Here is a 21,168-nt window from a genome sequence, read left to right as displayed (position 1 = left end):
CAATACATATTTTCACTTGGAGTAATGTCTACAGCTTTACTCACCTGAGTAAAAAGACAGTGTAGCAAAAACAGAAGAGATTCAGAGACAGGCAAAGAATATGGACCTGTGTAAGAATGTGAATTATTGGTTGGCTTAAGAAACAAACAAAAGGTATGTAAATTTCCATACAGAGTATATAATCACTGACATACAGAAGAAAAATTGGTATCACTCCTGTTTATACTGTTTTAGCATACAAGAGCAAGAAATGAAAAAAACATTGAAAAGCAGCCAATTTAAATCTGAAAAAAAAATCTGGCTTTATTTGTTTTTCTTCGTTCTTAAACATGATTTTTTTTTATTTTAGTATTCCCCACCTCAAGAAATATTTAGATCTCAAAAATCAGGATCAGCCTCTCATAGAGATGATGAGACATGAATGATCACATTAGACAAGACAAAAATAATAAGGGTTGAAGCTAATGAAAATTCCAGAAGAAATTATTGCACCTTCCCCTGAAGCATCTGATACAGTCAGAGGTAGGACATTGGACTAAATAGACTACGTAGTTTGGCTACGTTACTGTTCCTATGATATTAGATTTAAAAACTTCAGTTATGTATCCCAGTTAGTCATGAAAATGTATTACAATCTTCCACACTGAGCAATGAGTTACAGTAACGTTAATGAATGGGAGGACAGAATAATTATTATTATTGGTCCTAGACACCACGTATGTGTGCATGCATATGTATATACATACATAAAAATATATGATATACATCTATATGCATACGTAAATGCATACATACACACACACACACACACAGAGACACATGCCTTCTGAGAAGTGGGGCTCACCAGAAGGTCTGAAGACCATTCTTTACACCCTTCTCTGATACACATTACCAAACTGTGTGAGTGTGTGTGTATATGTTTAACAGTTTGTGGAGGAAAATGTGAGAAGGAAGGGAAGCATGAACCTGAATATGGGAGAAATCAGTCATGTTACTGTCATTATTTCAGATCTGTGCTTGAAAACACATTTCCAAATGCCTTGTACGTTGGCTAAGTTGACCATCAGCCAAGCAAGAAGAAATACACGATATTAAAGGGAAATTGTGAAAATGAAAATATTTATGTATGTATTTTCTGTTCTTTCCTGTGTTAGTATTAATACATCATATTCCTGACAATTGGCAGGATGAGAAATTAAAAGAACTAATTTGATTTTTGCCACTTACCCTGTTTATATGTTTCATGTTTCTGCCAAAGTTGAGAGAAAACTTGGATAGTCCATCTCCCTATGGGTTTTCATTTATCAACTCTAATGGGGTTAGCTCATTGTAAATTTGCCTTTTCATCAGGCTTGATTAAATAATTTTATTTTAGAAATACCTAAACTTAATGTATACTCGAAGTTAACAGTATCTCTTTAAACATAATTAGTAATTCCTCAGACCCATTCGTATGAAAATTCTGCCATCTTTTACACTTATTCACATTAATTCACACTATTTGTCCTCCCTGTTTCTCTGGGAAGGCTTTTGAGAACACGAGTGAAACAAACAGATTATCACCTCATCTGATAACAGAGCTGCAGCTAATCAATTCTGAGGCTGCAAACAACTTAACTTCCAGACAAACTAACGTAGCTATAAACTAGTCGCAGGTATCTAAGATAGCAAAAATCAGCATGACTACATTTAACAGGGTAAATGACAGGATAGGTTTCCATTTCAATGAGGTAAAGTTGTGTATAAGTTCCCCCATCCCCAAAATACATCTGTAAGGTCATTATCTCAAATAAAAATAAAGAGAGAAATAAGTTATTCTTTAAAAAGCTGAAAATGAAATTACCTTCAAGCCTATTGCTAGACAGAAAGAGATCAAGGCGGGTAAGGAAACTGAGAAGAGAACCAGAGAATATTGATAAATGTGTGTTGTCAGCTCTGAGAACTGAAGGTTGGTTGGCATCAGCTGAGTTTTGCCTCGTGATGCACGTTCTAGATGGTTCTCGCTGTTTTGTTACAAATAGTCCAGGTTTTTTAGTTTTCAAATTGTAATGGGCTTATTTGATCATTTTTGTCTTTCTGGTCCAACTCCATAGATTTTAACCCCTTTCTCAGCAGGCACAGGCCTGCATACTGGATACAAACATATAGACAGAATTACATAGTTAACATGCTGTGCAGGGGCGTCCATAGAGAGTACAAACACCAGCATACAATGTTTCGTCTTGAGCTGAGCAGCCAGTCTGCCTGCAGGATGCATTGCATGGTGGTTCCTGTAGTCTCTGAACAATAAAATCTCTAGAGAGAGGACAATTGCCACACTCCACTGCATTTCTATGCAAAGTAATTGCAAGCTCCCTGGCTCCTCCCAGGTTGCTTGCATTGGCCACAGGAGGGTAAAGAAGCGTTTCTGATGAAATGCACGGCATTGCCTTTCCGTGGATTGCCTTCCAAGCAGCAACGCTTTCTGGCTCACCCCAGGGCCAACACTTCATGAGACGGGTTCCTGGGAGACAGGTCTTATCTCACCACTCTTTCTGCTCGTCAGCAGCTTTTTGCAGAAGCCTCTTCACCTCTTCGGTCCCGTAGCGAGTGCAGGAGTGGGATTTTTTTCATACAATAATGTTTCTGTGGAGTTAGTTTTTTGTTTTATTTTCTTTTCCTAGTTCATGTTCATTTGACCTTGTTATCAAATGTGTTCCCCTGCAATCATCTGAAAGGCCTTTTTCAAACCAGCATATGTTTTCTTTTTTTCCCTTTTACATCACTTTAAAGGGACACATCTGTTGATATAGCTTCTGTAGAGAATGGATTTCATCTTTTGCTGAAGTTTTGTTCCAGCCAAAGCCGAACCTCCTGAAGATTGTAGAAAAAGGGGCCTTTGCCTCCCAGGTAGGCGATTTTTTGTCTCTGCACAATGCATACTCGCTCAAATGAAACCCCGTAGGCCACATTGGCATTGTTGTCCATGCAGTCAGCCACCACTTGGCACTGAGGTGGCAAGGAAAAGCGCTCTAGGAGCTGGTGAGCAGCTGCGCATCGGTCTTCCTGGTTCCTGTGTTTCTTAACTTCAAATGAAGAGGGAGAGATTCCAGGGGCAGCCCAGCCATCTGACGGGTGAGCCTCATCGATGTAGACCAACAGAAAGTCAGCCACACCAGAGAACTCCTCCACCAGCTTGCTGAAGGCCGACAACTGGCTTGTGAACGGTGGTCAGGTAGCTGAACCAAAATTGACCACCAGTGGCCGCTCGGAGTTGGCAAAATCCAGAAGGTGGCATTTGGTTCCACACTTGCCACCAACACTCTTCCAGCTGCTACTGCTGCCATCACTGCCCTTGGCTATGTGGATTACACTGGAGTTTGGGGCTTCTCCTCCCAGTTTGACCTGACGGCAAAACAAATTAAAACATAGCAAGTTAGTGCGACTTGCTTGTCCGGTATCCTTATGAATACTCTCTTCAAATAAATAAAGTCACTTGTTCAAAGAGTACATCTAACTACCTGCATGGACACTAGCATGTGAATATACAAATTATCAAAAGCAGCAGCTTCAGAAAAGTTCATCTAGTCCATCTCCACTCACAGTGCAGGGAAATGTGGCATTCCTGACAGGTATACTACTTCATCATTGTTAGAAAGTTTGATCTGAGATCCGTCTTGTCCTGTCCACTACACACATAGTCCTGTCCACCCTTATGTATTTGCAGAGTCTTATTTGCTTTCAGACAGACTACCTCCAATTTCTTCTAGTTTTTTCTTTTCTCTGTGAGCCAAATTTTCTAGCCATGATTTTTTTTCACTGCCATCCTCTGAGTTCTCTCCACTTGGTTCATATCTTACTTGAAGAGCAGTGTTCAAAACTTCAAAAGAGTTTTTACCAATTCTCAGAATAATCAGACAATTACTTCATGTATCTCACAGGCTACACCTGTTTATACATTCCAGATGGTTGCTTTTTATGAAACATCATGACTGTTTTGGAAGAACAGACTGTTGACTAGGGGTTAGCTAATGAGAAGTTATAATGCCTGGATCCCTTTTTCTGCCTTTCTAGTTGCTCCCCATTGTGGATTTGGGTACTTCAGTCCAGCCTGAATTTGGTGCTTTACACTTGGCCCCATTGAACTGCATCCTACATTTCAAGCTGTTTTTCCAAAATCATTCTGCATTGTATTCCCGATTTTCATAACACATGCAGTGCCTCTCAATTTTGAGGGGTTTGCAGTTTTGATACGTGTATCTTCTCTTCCATCCATCCCTTCCATTCCACCCCAGAATGAAAATACTCAGATTACCAAACACAAGAGAGATCTCTGCAGACACCCACTCTTATATCATTCTGTTTTGACAGTGGACCATCCAAGACTGTGCTCTCCAAAGGGTTTTCTAATCACTTTGCAGTAATTTCATCTTTCATCAGTGATTGAGTGACACATTTCCTTCTACTGTAATGTTTCTCTAGAAGATGATTGGGGAAAAAGCAGCAGGAAAAGGGGAAAGTTTGTACGATGGTTGAAGTAGGATGAAGTGAAAACGAACTGTTCTCAGCTCTAACCCCAGATCTAACTCAGACCCAACAGGCAATTGTCATTTTGCCTGACCGTTTCTATTTCCCTGCCTATAGATAAAAGACAGAATTAAGCATCTCACAGAAGGGACTGCCAGAATAAGGTGGAGCCTGCAGAGGGCTCCAAGATCCTTAGCTGATAACTGCTATAGAACCACAAAACATTATTACATAAGACAATTAGTTTTTAATGAGCTCTGCCACAGCAATTCCTATGTATCTGCCTTTAACATCAAGCTCTAGTACAACAATGCAATTATCCTTTTGTATTTCCCTGAGTCTTTTTATCTCTCTCTGTCTCCTGTCTATTTGATTATGTTCAGAAGTGTTGCTTTGAAGGAAACATACAGGGCTAAATTCTTTCATATTCTTTCATATTTTATTTATTTATTTCCGAAGCTACGCTCCAACTGAAGTCAATAGAAGTTAATGCTGAATGAGAACTGTGTAAAAACTGAATAAATGACTGATTTTTGGTGCACTTCTAGTCTACATTAAATTATAGGGTATTCCAGTGAGTCAGATACAGTAAGAAGCTGAGTTAACAGCTGAATACTTAACTGATGCGATTGCTGCTGCACACAGATCCAGAGGCAAGTATATTGTAGATACTGGATCCTCCATTTCTCCCAGAGAAACCTGACTACCTTGAACAAATCTACAGTTATTCATGACTCGGCATTATTTCATCCGAATAGCAATAGAAGCAACAGTCTCACCAAACCAAAGTTTGTAAGACACTGCCCTTAAAGCTGCCAGACTTCACAGCTACATGAGAAGGTCTCACAGCATGTTGGTATACGATACAAACATTTTGACTATTTTCTATGGGGCAAATTGAGACACAACTTTGCCACCATTCACTCGGTGATCGGCAAGGAAGAGAGTCACAGAAAGTAAGACTGCTCGAGACCCACAAATCTCTCCAGGCCAGGCACGTGGTGATCAGGCCACTGGAAGCAGGGAATGTACAGCTGCAGCTGCACCACACGCAAGGGAAGCAAGTGATGCCCCAGGAAAGCACAGCCCATTGTGGCCCCCCTCCCTGTAAACCTGCATCTGCAGCATCTAGCTATCTGCTAGAGCCCTGGTAACAGTTCAAAAAAAAAGCCTTGTGCTCATTTGCCTTTGAAAGCAAGTGAGGTTTTGAAATAGCTGAGTTTAGGACCTGCTGTGTGAGTGGGATGTCCATTGAACTCAAGGAAGGAAAAGAGCTGTATCCCAGTTTTTGAGAAGAAAGGATCTATCTAGAGAGAAGCAGGCTCAAAGACTCAGGCTGTAGCATTTAAGAAGAAGCATTAAGCATCTTGCAACATTTAAAAAGTGCTGCTACAGGCCACCTACACCTTAGCAGGTAGTAGATACTCTTCTGTGCAGCTGCTGAACATCTCATTTCTCTCTGCCATTCTGTGCAGTAAGATAGGCAAAGCTGGAGTGAATAAGGTAAAGGGCCAGACTTGAGCAAAGAAATACACAGGTCAAGATCATGTGGTGGCCATATAATCATCCTGAGGGCTGCATTCAATCCGTAAGCCAGCTAGACAACTCAGCATTTTGTGGTAAGTTGGTAACTATCAAAAAAGTGCACATCTCAAGAAACACGTCTGCACATCTGCACAAACACTAGATCCCTCTTTACCTAGAAAGCTTAACTGTTCTTGCACTACCAAGCAAATGCTTTTTCAGAGCTAGTTTGCCCAAAAGGTGCCTTTTGGGCAAAGCCTGACATGTAAGTATCTGGGCTGCACCCACTCCCTGGATGAATAATGGACCTCAGTATTTAGGAGTGTGCGCTCATCCAGTCAAAGGAAAGAAGTAATAACATTAAGCAACACACTTTGAATTCCCCTCACTCTTCTGGTCTTATTTTAACAAAACTATTATGACTGAAAATACTCTAACCAACACTCTTGAACTGGGAAACCACAGACTGCTTCTTGATCATATTTAGGCAGAAGGAGAGGCTACATACTGTAAGCTCCTCATTACCAACTCTTCACCTCAGGTCTACCAAACGCTTCTTTTCCTAGGCAAGTTTGCAAACCCTGAAGGAATAGACTAACAAAACAACTCCCATCGAACACCAGCATAGGAATGCTCTGCAGGTACTATTTAACATTGATACCAAGGGTGGCAATGTATTTCACTGTTCTCCAACAATGCAAGTTTGCATTCTGTCTCTCATACTCCTTATTGACCAAAAAATAGATGGATCTAGGAAATAAAGTGCAAATATACCCTACGTCACCTTATAGCAGTTTCTCTTCATTTCCCACAGCCACAAAGTAAGTCTCATGGCCGCAGGTTACCTATCATTTTAATTTTTGTTTCTAGGAGTGCTTGTGTTGGGGTTTTTCCACTTAATGAGACATCCTTGCCAAGCAGGCATTCACGACGCATTTTCTGCTCTTGTGGAGGAGTAATTAGGTCGGTGCCTTGTTCCATGCCAGTGTCAGGCACTCCAAAAAGCAGCCCTGCCCAGTCGTTAATGCTTAAACATAAGCAGCGGCATCTCCACTAATTGGTCTTGATGAAGCGCTGATGTTCCCAAAGGGACTCTTTATTTCACCAGGCTCGGGAACCGATTGACACAGGATGACAATATCATCCTTGCTGATCATCTGCATTGTAGGCCTTGGCTGTCTTCTTTGTTGTTATTTATTGAAAGAAAAAATAGCTCTTGGAAAAGAAAATCAATGCAATGAGAAAACAAACAAAAACCCCCATGTATTCAGCCAAACCGCTTTTGAAATCTTACACAAAGGCAGGCAAAATATAAATTCTGAGAAACAAACTAGCAGAATTCCCCTCACACGCGATCCAGCATTTCTATAATCACGTACTTATGTCCGTGAATATTCGGGCATTCGGCGTCAGCTTTCTGGGTGAGGTGGAAACCGGGCAGTGTGCAGGTACTCCCTCTCACGCAGCCTGCACGGGACACACAAGGTAGGCCAACCAAATCTGAGAGCCAGCCTGGCCATCAGCAAGAGCAAGCACCAGTCCGACACCAATGCAGAGACTTGCATCATTTGTGTCAATTTTGTGTTTGCTTGACAGCCTTGGTACTGCATCTCCTTCTCTGAGTCTGCACGCAGAGTGAAAAGGAACATGGTTGCTGATGCTTTAGCACGCATACTGCAAAATGAAGGAGACTTGGGAGCAGGAAAGAAAGCCCTATTCATAAACGTCAGGCTAGAAATAGCACATACTGCTAACTTTGTTGTACATTCTCCATGAGGACTAGGAAAAGCCCCACGGACAAAACATCGCCTCCTCATTTACCTTTTCTTCTTTCTCATTTTGCTTTTATCAGCTTTAGCATAACCCTCCTGGGATTCTGCGCACTGGAATATGGCTTTCATTCCCTGCATGAGGGATTTTCAAACAGTTTGGCAGAGTCATCAGGCTGTGTCAACCCCCTAAAGAAAATAGGTGTTGCCGGACAATTAGCAGTCTGTGATATTAGCCATTTAAATATGGACATGCTGTGTTTGGGACTGGAGTCCAGCGACTGGTAATGAACTGAATCCCTGGAGCTTTTTGCTCCTTTTCAAATTCTCTGCTTTGATTTGATTTGATCCCATTCAGCTAAATATAGCCTCAGAACAGCCCGAAATTTCTCAGTGCTTCATCCAAATTATAATCAGACTCTGGCTGGAGAATTATACAAATTATTATTTTTGTTTTCTTCATTTACATGATCCAGGGTTGTGCAGTGGATAAAAATTACAGGAGGCCCTTGTCTGGAGTCATTTGTCATGGGGAGGTGGCAGCTTCCTTTAAGAGACTTGATTACTCGAATTGGAGCACAGAGACTGGAATTGACTCGAGTTCTGCCAGAGCCCAGAGTCTTTTATTTAGGATCAGGTGTGTGAAGCTGAGGGAAGGAAGTGGGAGACAAATTAAAAGGGCACATTCCACATAAAAATAACTAGTCAAATGCTGCTTTCTTTATTTAAAAACTGCCAGTCCCACAAACGAGCATGCATGGCAGAGGGAAAGTATAAAGGAGCCTTTTGGCTTGCACTCTTATAAAAGAAAATGAATAATTTTAGTTCCTCTGATCGGGGAACCTATGGCAAGGTTTCCCTCAAGATGGGAGCATGGCCTATGGCAGTGTGGCCTCTGGGCCGCTGGCTGCCCTTGTGGACTCTACCTACAGGTGACAGAGGCCTTCACCAGTCTTTGTTAGTCAGCACCTGGAGGACATTTGAAGTTAATTTGAATGATTTTTTTTTTTTTTTTTACTCAGCTTTAGCACTGTATGAATACACAGTGGTTGTTTTGTTGGAGAGGCAGAGCTGGGGCGCAAGGACCGGGTACGATCATTTTCCTGGGTGGTGCCCGTCAGCCAATTTTCTGTGTCTACCACAGCCGAAGGGGGTTTTCACAAGGGTTTGACAAAAAGACAAGCAGTCTTTTCAGTCAGTTTTTCACACATAATGGTGAAAATGGAAGATGTGAAACGGGTAGGATGAGACCCCATGTGGGACAGGAGTCATATTCCTTTTCCTACCCTTTGTCCCTCTTGAGTGTTTGAACTGTAAGCTCCGTGGGACAAACTGTCTGCTCCTCTTGTTTAGGACACTGCCTAGTACAATGGGTCCCTGGTCTAGGTTGGTCCTCAGACACTACTATAACAAACATGACTATATATTAATAATAATGACAACGTTTTAATAATAATGACAATGACAAGCCCAAATCCTGTTGAATTTATGTTCCAAACACTGCAGGAAAGGTTTTAATTGTGGTTTTGTTTTGTTTTTCTCACTTCTTTCAAGATTGTTTTCATTTGCAAATGTCAATGAAAACAATTCTGCTAAGGCTGAACTTTGTAAAACCAGTAAAATATTTTTAATACCACACAATGTCTAGTTCTAAACCCTGAAACTATACAACATGCTTTCTTTCACAAATTCCCTTTATCACTGTCAAATGCAGAGAGAGACATTTCCTTACCCCGCCAGACAAAATAAATACAAATAATAAGTATAGAGATTATGTCTTTGTTCCAACCTCTAAAAGATGTCCCCAAAAAGGAAAGAGTTACTGGACAGCCAAACAGCAGGTAAAGGATCATGCTGTTATGCTACTTTCAATATAGCTTTGTGATAATGCTGTGCAGCATGCACTTAACATGACAGTTTTCAGGCTGTCCTGCTTTGCATACTGGTTTATTTTAGGAATAAATGAGGTACCTACCAGGCAGGCAGAAGTAGCCAAAGGTAATTTAATTGTGCCTCCCTGAAATATCGGGAAAATCCCACTGGGTGTTTACTGAACCAGTCTACTTGCTGCTACATCCAGAGCTGGGCCTATGCTGTGAAGTTGGGATCCTGTGCCAACCGTTCCCTCCGAGCTGGGTCTGTCATGCCAGAGCTTGCTGCTGGCCTGATCTACAGACAGTAAAAAGCTGTACAAGTACATACACACACCCATCACCATCCATCGCTTGAGATACTGGCATCCTGGTATCAGGACAGGGCTGTAACGTACGTTTACACACATGAGCGTATATGCACACGCGCATGTTACCCCCATAAGTGCACCATGGCATTCCTAAGCATTTGGCTGCTTCAGGGAGATGCCATTAAGGTCTTCCCGCTAACTACCCTGCACTTACGTGGAGAAGAGGGAGGATTTCCTCTAGGATAACCCTACAGCTCTCTATTGCAGACCAGGAACGGTAGCTCTGCATTGCTGGAACACAAAGCTCGTATCTGGCACAGGAAAAGCTCCCAGCATAAGGCCTCACCACTGGGCCCTGCTAATGGGTGCAATCTTTTTCATACCCATCTTAAAAGCATGTTAAGATAACAATTTCTCACCTTTGGAATCTTAGAAAGCAGATTCATCCCAGTAGTAAATAAAGCATGGAACTTAGTAGGTAAAAAAAGCTTTTAACAGTAAATACAATGTTTTTTTCAAAACTTCGCTAGCTTTTTCTCTGGATTTCTGTAAGATATGTGACACATCCAGTATACGTGCTGTGGGCTGAAACAAATGCCTCACTGTCATTTGTACAGGTGGCCTATACAAATCATGCAGAAGGCACACTAACACCCTCCCAAAAATCTCTTTTGTTTTTTTCTTTCTTATCAGTAGGTGTGGTTGCATTCATATCTATACATATGTATACATACACATATATATGTGGATGTGTACGTATACATATACAGAGAAAGGAGAGAGGACTGACTCTTGAAAGAGCAGCTTATGTCTGCCTATGTGTGTGCATTTTTGCATTTATACGCATATACGTAGATGTATGTACATATATATAGACAGATACACACACGTGTATATATATGTATACATACAAACACATATGAAAGTGTAAATACCTACACACACGTATATACATATTTTGCTCTTCAGGAGTCAATCCACTCATTTCTGTAGATAAACAGAGCACAACAGTAAACTAGAAAAAATAACATTTAAATAAAATAGTTGCACTCTTTCAATTATATAAAGTTAATGTAACTTGACTACTAACTCTATTTATCTCTTTTATGACGATTAATCTGGTCCTAAAGATTCCCTTGTTGTAATGCTTGCCTCTCAGAAAAGAATAGGAGGAGGATGGTCTATAAATCACAAAGCTGGTGCAGTGTAGACAATATCAACACTGAGTGTGACAGATAGGGAACTCAGAGCTAAGGAAGTAAAAAGAAATATATTAATCATTGATAAAATTTATATAAGAAAACAAAAATAAACAAAAGATCAATCATTTTGATTCCGATGGGACTGTAAAATGTGGAGAAAACAAGTCATATAGAATGTTCCAATAAAAAAGAATACTGAATATACTCTATATAAAATACAACAAACTCTGCATTGCTTCCCCACTGAGGATGTTAAAATCTTCAACTGTTGCTAGGTACTCTTGCCTATGAAATAATTGCCCTAACCAAAAAGTCATGAGCAATAATATTCAATAACAACAAAAAGGGAAAATGCATCAGAATAGCTATTTTCAAATATACTCTACTTTAACTATTCCAAGATCATCTTTTGTACACACTAGTCTTGAAACAAAATCACTTAATTCTGGGACAGTCTGTGTGCTTTCAAGGCAGAACTCCTTTCTTATAATAAATTTACTTTAATCCAGAATCTAGTATCTATCCACAGAGTTTTTCTGGAATGGCTTCCAGTAAATTTTCTGTGAATAGAAATTTTGCATCAAGTAGTTTTGTGAAAAATGTTATGAAATGTACTCAGGAAGAGTTCTATGTAAGTGACACAAAACATAGTAAAACCAAGCATAGTTACTGCTTTAATCTAGTTTTCTGCTAACTGGCAGTCTAGCTTTGATTTATCTCAAAATTCTGCTATTCTAGCTGAAAAATAGTGATTATCTCATAAATACTCCTCAATGGAATGAGCTTAAGCACCTGCTTAAGTACTTTGCTAATACCTGGCTTCAGCTAGCAAATTGGAGCAATAAGCAATCACGGTTATGATATTGACTGCATTTTGTCATGCTGTTTAGTACCCTGATTCCATAATATTTTCATTTCCTACCCTCACTAATTAGCTAGGATTCAGATATCACAACTGGGCAGTCCTATTCAGGATTTAGAAAAAGATAATTTAAGGAGAAAGATGCTTTGTGGGACAGTCTTTAATATATTTCACTATTTCTCATGCTTTTTAAACATGCCACAAAGCAGGGTATATTTCAAATTTTTTCAACTCTATCCGTACAGCTTTCCAGCTAAGACTTTTTTTCCTTTCTCTTCCTTACAGAAACAGCAGAAGGTTCTCCTCTATTGTGGAGGTGATGACTCTTCTTCTCCTAATATTGCTCCTCAGTTTATTGTGTCCCCTCTATAATTTATTTCCACACTTATCTACCTTTCTGTGACAATCAAGGGTTTCCAATGATCTTCTGTCCTTATGGCCCATAATTCTATTAAGGAAAACAGAGTCTTTCCATGAATTGTTGGTCAATTAGTTTCGTCTTAAGGACAGCTGGCATGAATGGATTTTTACCCTTTTTGGAACAAGGTGATAAAATTTGGTTATGTTTATATGCATTTTTCTGCTGAGTTCATTGAGGCCCAGAATTCATTCTAGGGACCTTAAAGCCTGATTGGCCTGAACAACCTAGGTCATTTAATGGTGAGGGAGAGTTTTTAATCACCAAAGTTCAAGGTATAAGTTTCATTGGCAACACCAAAACTAGCACAGAGTCATTTTCCCTGTAGCTTCCATGGTTGACAACAACAGTACTGAAGAAAAGGTGAAGTATGACTTTGGAAAATATAGAAAGGCATGCAACATCTTTATTTTAAATCATTTTGTGTTATTTAAGCAAAATGAGATTGAAAATATCTCATAGATATAAGGTTCCTTACAGCTCCACACCTTCTCCAGACCCTGGGCCATATACAGGTTCCAAATGTGGGAACTGGAAACTTGGCTGTTTCAGAGCCGTGCTACCACCTTCCACTGGAGCCTTGACCAAGTCATGTGTTAGCTGTCCTGCCTTGCCTGGTCTGTAAAATGGGAACAATTGTGTTCACCAGCCCATTTAACAAGGCCACTGTAAAATTTACTTACTTAATGTCTCTGAAGAGACTAAAAACAGCAACAAGAAGGAGAATAGTGAGCTTCATTCAGCATTACTTTATTTGGGTAGCCAGCTGGCTGATTCCTAGGGTGGCAGTAAGAGGGTGGCCCATTTGGCAAAAGCTAATGTTATTTATATTTGTCTTACACTGAAAATTAATGTCCCCGAGGCTTGGGTTTCAGGCTAAGCAGTCTGTACTCCATATCACAAAGCCAGCAAACGCCACCACCACCAGCTCTTCACACCTCTAGGTAAGAGCAAATACAAAAGCCATTGTGGGGGAGCGAAAGTGGACTGCGGGGAATGCGATACAAAAATAAATGTTTCAGAAGATGCAGAGCTATCGTTTGGATAGGACCCCTATGACCTCATGACATCACACGGGGTATGTTAAATTAGATGGTCTAAATAAGACAACACATTAACAGACTAGGCAGTGTTTTAGAAGCCGCAGAGCTCTGAATCCAGTTCTTCTACTTACTAACTGGGTGGCCTGTGCAAGAAATTTCATTTTTTTGGGTCTACCTTTTCAATCTATAAAAGGGAACTATAACTACCTCATGAGACCTGGGCAGTACCACTGGGTAATGTTTGTACAAAACTTAAAAGGAAAAAAAACAGTACATGTTGCATAACTGCTATTGGCTTTATTAACTTAAGTCACCAGGCAGCTGTCCCTCAGCTAGTCAAGTTCATTTTTAATCTCTGACATGTCCCTCTGTCACTGCTTTCTCGAAGAAAAAAGGCTCACTCTTTCACTCCGTGCCCAATTTTACTATTACCTGGATGCTTCTTCCAATATAAAAATTAACATATGAGTAATAGAAAATGCCAGTGTAATGACAAAGGTTCATTTCTATCTTATACTCTAATTAAAACAATTCTATGTTACATTGATGACATCTATCTATGTAGAGCTTTATCTGCAGATGCAGTCTTTGTATAATCTCTGAGGATCTCACATGGCAAACAGCTGTGAAAACATCTAGAGCATTTTACAATTATTATTATACAAAGATCTTTAAATACTTTATAAGCATGAAGATTATTATTCGTACTGGTGGGGAAACTGAGGCACGACTAAACTAAGTGACACGGCCGTAGCTGCACAGAGAGTTAGTGGCAGAGCAGAGAGACAGCAGCGCCTGAATCTCGTGAGCCCTTAGCCCCGACTTGAAAGTACTGCTCCTTTCAGCTTATACTTCTCCCATCAAACTTAACATCAAATAGGAGACAGTCCGCACCGCACAGAGTCGTTCCCTTCCCTTCTCCGTTGACAACAGGGATGTTTATCACAGCTTGCCCACCCCAACCTGCCAGTCCCCATCCCCGTGTACCCACCTGCTTGTAGGCGTCCAGGAGGAAGCTGTTCCAGACGCAGCGCAGCCCCTCCGAGGTCAGCATCCTCCGCCACTCACCGCGCCCAGACTTAGACCGGCTCAGAAATAGCACCATGTGCTTCAGGAGGATCACAGAGTCATACAGCGCAAGGAAGAGGCAATTGGAGAAAAAGACCGGCAAGATCTGAAGCGTGATCAGCAAATCCACACTTAGCAGACCCATCTTCCTTGCTGCCTCTCTTCAGCCGGATGCCTTCAGCTCCCTTTTTTGCTCTGTACCCTCATTTAAAAAAGTAAAGTAAAAAGCATTTCAAAAGCCTCGTTACTCCTTTCTCAGCCACTCTCTTTAAAATGAGCAGAGATAGTTAAATATGAGCAGGCTGGCTAAAACCATAACTGCATGATACTCATTCAACTCGGAGCTGCTTATTTTTCAGACACGAGGATGTTAACAGAAATTCTTCCCTTAACCAGGAGACCTGATTTTGTTGAAGAGAGAGGCAGCTGTGTTTCCAGTTCCCTGCAGTTACAAAATTTAAGCTGAGACTGTTAATTGTTAACTTTCCTGCACTATCCCATTGTTTCTCAGCTATTTAAGTACTGAACAGACCTCTCATTTCTGTGTCAGTAAAGCTAGCTACCAGGTGCAACAATACTTTTTTTAAAAAAGGTTTATGTACATAAACTTTCTGTTCCTCCCTCCCTCCCTCCCTCCCTCCCTCTCCCTCTCCCTCTCCCTCTCTCCCTCCCTCCCCCCCCCCCCCCCCCCCGCCTCTCTGTATTCCTGCCTTCCTCCTCTCGCCCTCTCTCTTGCTATCTGTCTATGGTGCAAAGTGCTTTCCCCTCTGGAGCCCTAGCTTGCTTCCCTGAAGCCTTTTATACATTCCCTAGCTAATTGCTGCAATAGAGAAATGAAACCCTAATCTTAGTAAAGATCTTGACGTCAATGTAAAAGAGGGCTTTACTTTGGCCAGTACTGCAGTGAATAGAAAAATGAAATTCTCAAAACTTTTTTTTTTTTTTTTAAGAGAAAGGAGAAAAAAAGAGACACAGACAGCAAGGGTGGAACTTTGCTTTGCTTGAAAAGGAAAAAGAAAAAACCCAATATGCTTCTAACTGCTCTTACGAAATGCTTTCAAATTTTGGAAAAAGTATTTTCATATGACATGGAAGGTGACACAGCAACGCAGGTTTCTGTTGTCGATCTTTTTTTTCTCATGGCTGTTTTTTTTCCTTTGCCCTTTTGTCTTTTCCAGGAAGATGTGTGAGTTGACGCATCCCTGTACATTTTCCTCCCACCTCCATGAAGTACAACATGTATAGTGTTTAAATATCTTTTGTTGTCTTCCTGGTATTTAAGGAAACATAAGTAAACACTCAGCACTGACTTCATCTACTGATATGTAAGAGAAGATAAGGAAGAGAGAAAAAAAAGTTTTTGGAGGATTTGGGTTTTTTAAGCTAAAGTTCCCTGCTTAAAAATAATATGCTACAGCCTTAAATGCTGTCAATCAACTGAGCTTCAAGGACTTTAGTATTTCCCTATGATAACTATTTACATCCACTAGTCTAATAAGGATAATTAACTTTTGGTTAAAAGCTTATAAAAAGAAAAAAAAAAACAGAAAGAAGTTTCCTCTGGCAGAGCCACATGTGCTTTAACAACCACAAGCATCCCTTGCAGCCCCATGCTGAAGGTTTGCTTTGTTCATTTGCACTTCTCTTTGTTTCACCTTTTTAGTCCGATATTTAGTCCTCTGTCTACATGATTTTTTTTTTTTTTGTTACAGTAAACACATTTTGTTTGGGTTTTTTTTAGCATGGTTCTAACTTCCTTAGGTAAATATTTCATGTATTTCATGTTGCAGACATCCATAATTTTGTTTTTGAGTGGATGTCTTCCCTGTGTGCTTATGTAGGCTCTCCTCACCAGATACATTTCATTCCCAGAGATGCCAGCATAGTATCTAACCTCTGTCAACTCACATGCTTGATGAGTAGTACAAGCTTCCTTCATTAATATATCTTAGTCTTCATCAGTCATCCCTATCCTTTCACTGCTAGCAACTGCAGAAGGTAAACACGGTCAATCTTCCCTACTTTGGGGTCTTTCATTTGCAGATATTGTAACATTGCTTGGGCTGTCATTATACTAGGATGCACACCTCTAGAAAGGCCACCCCATGTCTTGTCTTGGGCTCACCAAAGAAAAGTTTGTTTAGGTAGCATAATATCAGGCATTTGCAAAAGATATCACCCAGACATATCTTCCAGCAAATGTTTACTCAAAGAAATAACTTTAAAAGGTTATGCACATTAAACCAGTGACCTTCTGCATTGCTAGCATAAACAAAAAAAGGAACAGAGTTTCTTTTTCAAGCTATAACAATTTTTAAATCAAAATGTTGGTGATGACAGTATTCTGTTGCCATAGAAAGGATTGCAACCTCACAGATCTGGCTTTATTACTAAAACTTGCAAAAACACGTTATAAGCAGGCATTTATATATCCCCACACATGGATGAGTCAGCGTGCTCATGTCATGTGAGCGCAACACAGGAACAAGGGTCCCCAGAGCTGCTAAACTAGCTTACTGTCTGACCTCAGGCAAGCATATGTAATCACTTGATTACAAGCACTCTTAAGCCCAGATTACTCTTCTGTAGGTCCACCACCAAAACATACATGATTCTGTCTGGGAAGGTCCCCTTTCTTTATTTTGGGAAGGTTTGTTAAAAGGCAGGCCTGGAGACTGTTGATGACGATGCCAGATGAATCATCAGCCATTGTTTCTGAGAACAGTTTGCAAACAGCTCTGGGGACAGTCCAGCTCAGGCTCTTCCTGTTCCCTGGAGGTAAAGTCAGGCAAGAACCTACACTGGGAACACAATGTATTCTGGGCTTCTGTGAAACAACTGCTCCTACCCACAGCATACTTCATGGGTGAAGAGATTGTTTGTAAGACAGCTGCAGAGCTTTGAAGTGCATCGGAAGCTGAGCAAGAAGCCCATGGAGCACTAGTGTGAGATGGTATTTCATATTTACTATGTCATCTTCCTTGCCTATAAGGCAAACTGCATGTATCGGGTTAAACAGAAGTACTTCAGGCTGTGTGTTTGAGAGCTTCAGTCAAGAGATTCTGATAACTACCTAATCCAATCATAAAGACAAAAATCTTTTGTCTAAATAAAAATGTAAAAAGACAGTTTTTGCCAATTGCTGTCTTCAGAAGCAGTCTGTCCCTACAGGGCAGAAGCACTGCTTCTCAGCTTGACAGTCAGAGTACAGCAGCCCTCAATAGAGAAGGAAAGTGTAATCCCTGCTTCTTCGTGTTGATACCGCTTCTCTCCTTGGGTGAAACAATTCGTCCCTGTGTTTATTTCTCTCAGACATCAAAAATACAAGGGAAACCACTATTTGCATCTTTTGTGAAAGATGGGTATCTGCAGCATAGCCTCAACGTTGAAGCCAACAGTCTCTTGTTATTTCCCTGCAGACCTTCATGAAGTGAGGAGGGCTAGACCTTTCAGACCTCAAGGCATTAAGAGAGCCTTTACTCTCTTGAAGGAAAACTGGATGAATTTGATACGTGAGGGTGAGGAAGAATTAGGCAGGGTTTAAGATATGCATGAAAGAACTGAGATATGGTTCAGCTAAAGCTCATTTCAGTTACCTGCTCTGCCATACCTTCCTATATAATTTGGGCACAGCCCTACAATGTACCTCAGTTCTCCATCAGCAAAAGAAAATAAAAGTCCTCCCATAATCTAAGGAGCAGTCAGGTTCAGTAATGGGAAATTAAACATATCATCCATAATTTGTCAAGGTGGAATGAGCAAAGCCAACAACATTAAAGCATTCACTGTTACTAGACCTTGTATGTGGCTAAAGTCAACAGTATCGGTATAGATGTTCATATTCTGTAATGTTTATAAAAATCAGTGCCATCAAATCCGTATCCAGGCATAGCGTCATGTTTCTTCCCAGTTTCAACCACAGTAGCATGAAGATTAGGACACGGGCAGCTAGTAAGTTTGTTTACTGCAACTCTCTTGATAACTGTGCCTTGATAACTAGGCACAGGAAATCTGAGGTGGAGTTACTACTGCTCAGGCTACTTTGTCTGATCTCATTTTATAGTGGATCCATACTAGTTTTCTGCATGTCAGATATAGTGTATTTTACAGCCTTCACTTGGTTGTGTAGGTCTTTACTTGTTTGTGGCTGAACTATCTGTGTAAGCTGCCATGGCACTCAATAGCACTGTGTCTCTAGGTACCTAAATGCAAGACCCTGAAGCCCAAAACAAGCAGATTGATTGATATTTTGGTTACTCATCCTTATTTTCTTAGAATAAGCAAGACCATTTTGAATGCAGTTACTCTTTGCAACACAGCTGGGAAAGGGTACCTCACAGTGACAGGCAAGCAAAGGCTGCTGCTCTGGTCCTACCCCCAGGAGGTTCATGGGAGAGATCATCCCAAAGGATTCAGCACAACCTGTGTGCCTGCCTTGCTGCTTCTCACTGCTTTCACTGCCAAAAACAAAGAATGAAGCTTTTTGTTTGAGAGCTAGTTAGTGTGTCCATGAGCTTATCCCTGGAGAATTGCGCAGCTGCAGAGTGATATGGCTAGAGATGGGGAGGAGAAAGTTTAGCTTAGCTTTGCCTCCCTGGCCCTGGGCAAAATTTATTTATTACAGCCAAACAAGAATTTGTACCTCTCATAAAGCTGCATTTTTCCTCTTTGCCAAAAGAGAAATCTCCCCCTTCTCTCAGCAACAATTCCCTCACTTAAAATGCCACGGAGCCTTGACTGACTGTCTATTTCCACTTTTTGATTAGGATCAGCAGTGTATTTTCTTAAAGAAATAATATCTTCAATGAAAAATAAAATTTTTCAGGCAAGTCTCAGTGATATCTGGGTGGATTACCCACGGCGTGGATTCACCAGGCCCTGCCTCCCCCCGTCACTCCTGGCCACAGCACCACATCTGAATGGAGCAACGTTCATCCTGCTGGCACCCAGCCCCATTCTGCCTGCTTAAAGCTGCCTCTGTTCTCTACAGAAATCCGCTTACCAGCCTTTCAAAGGTGAGTGCACTAAATATATCCTTACTGCCTAATTTATTTACCTTTTGTATCAGCCTTGGTTGTGTTTTATTTGGGTTATTCTACCACTGCCATTATGCTGCATAATTGAGAGATGATTATTCTGTGAAACTGGCAGCTGTGAGAGGTGCTGATTTAATAGCTTGGAAGACCTGATTCCTCAAGTTTATCTTCAGAGGGGCTGAGTGCAGGTAGTGAGAATGCAAACTGCCCACAGGAGCAGCTCCCCATGGCAATTTGGAGGGGAGTCCCTCGGAGCATGAAAATGAAGCCAGCCTCACTGCCCACTTAGTCCACAAGGCAGCACTACAATTAGAGGTCATTTCATCCAACAGATGCCAAACTGAGACAGATTTCAAATGAACTAAGGAAGAAAAAGGCCATATAATTGGGACACTTCTGGATAGGGAAAGAACAGAATATCCTAAGAGATGGCAAGTTATAGCTAGATTCTGGGTATAACTGAGGCTGTCTTATAGTCAAGCCACCGTGGTTCAGAAAGATCAAAGTGCAGGAGGAGAACTGGGACTGCTGATGTCTCTGCAAAACCTGTTCTGTAGATTTCAAAGCTGTGAGTCTGGCACCTTCTAAGAGCCTGCATTCATTGTATGGCAGAAAAGTGAAATAATTGACTCGTGGGTGTGGGTGTGTAACAGCGACAAATTTGAGGCTAGAAGAGTTCCCCACATCACTTGGCTAATGATCTCCAAATTTCTATGTAAAACAAAAATAATCTCCCTGTTTCAATAAACTGCAGTGAACAAACCTGATGCTAAAACACACCTGGCTGAGTCAGACTTAATTTTGGAAAAAAAGAAAACACCTTACCCACCCTAAAAGCTAGGTAGTTTCTCTTAAGAAAAACAGGAAAGCTGATCTATGAATAAGGACAATCAGAAGACTTCGTCAGAAGAAAAATAATCAGCCCAAATACTCTGGATATTGCACAAGAAGAGGAAAGAAGACATAAAAGTATTGAAACAAGAAGAGGACAACTTCATCTGCTTGTAGATTCTGTAAATTACTTCCCAAACTCCCAAGAGAAGCTGGGACTAGTATTTAAAGTCTTCCACTTATATGACTATCCAGGTAAAGGATATGTATGCGGGAGTCTTATATAGCTGTCAATAAGTTATGATGTTAATGTATTCCTACCCATCTAAAACACCAGAGAGATGGGTGTGTGTGTAAAATTTTAGTAATATCTCTGTAGGTTGTAGTTGAGCCAAGTAAATTGACTCAAAGTTCTAGAAAAGCCCTCCAGCTCCAGCTCTCCCAGCTGAGAAGGGGCCATTTCCTTTTTCCCGGCAAATCACTGACCTTTTTCTTCAGTGTATCCCTCTGGAGAGCTCCTAATCCAGTGTGTTTCAGTGGAATTAAATGAGGTGTGTGTCCTTGCCATTCTCATCACATGTTTGTACATGAATTTCAGTTGCTGATGATAGCTATACACGACCCAAGCTTTCAATCTCCCTCCCTCACATCCGGGCGCATTTTAAAGTCCCACTTTCTATGGATAATTTTCTGTGCAGGAGTGGAGGCAGAAATGCTGAAATACCAT

General features: G+C 40.8%; 1 protein-coding gene across 2 annotated transcripts; it reads right to left on the bottom strand.

The window, feature by feature from the left end:
• Nucleotides 1–2,632: 2,632 nt before the first annotated feature.
• Nucleotides 2,633–15,343, bottom strand: DIO2 (iodothyronine deiodinase 2). 2 transcript variants are annotated; one of them, XM_075151360.1, is made up of 2 exons: nucleotides 14,498–15,343; nucleotides 2,633–3,384 (listed from the first exon to the last, which is right to left on the bottom strand). In XM_075151360.1, the coding sequence occupies exons 1-2, from the start codon at nucleotides 14,717–14,719 to the stop codon at nucleotides 2,767–2,769; spliced, it is 840 nt and encodes a 279-aa protein (XP_075007461.1). In that variant the 5' UTR covers nucleotides 14,720–15,343; the 3' UTR covers nucleotides 2,633–2,766. The 2 variants fall into 2 exon arrangements, with proteins under 2 accessions (XP_075007461.1, XP_075007462.1); XM_075151361.1 differs by having other exon boundaries at nucleotides 2,812–3,384; nucleotides 14,498–14,808.
• Between the last annotated feature and the right edge of the window lie 5,825 nt (nucleotides 15,344–21,168).

This window comes from Calonectris borealis, chromosome 5 (genome assembly GCF_964195595.1).
Source record: "Calonectris borealis chromosome 5, bCalBor7.hap1.2, whole genome shotgun sequence".
Lineage (NCBI taxonomy): Eukaryota > Metazoa > Chordata > Aves > Procellariiformes > Procellariidae > Calonectris > Calonectris borealis.
Note: the sequence above shows the minus strand (reverse complement) of the source record. Positions and strands in the feature narration are given on the sequence as shown.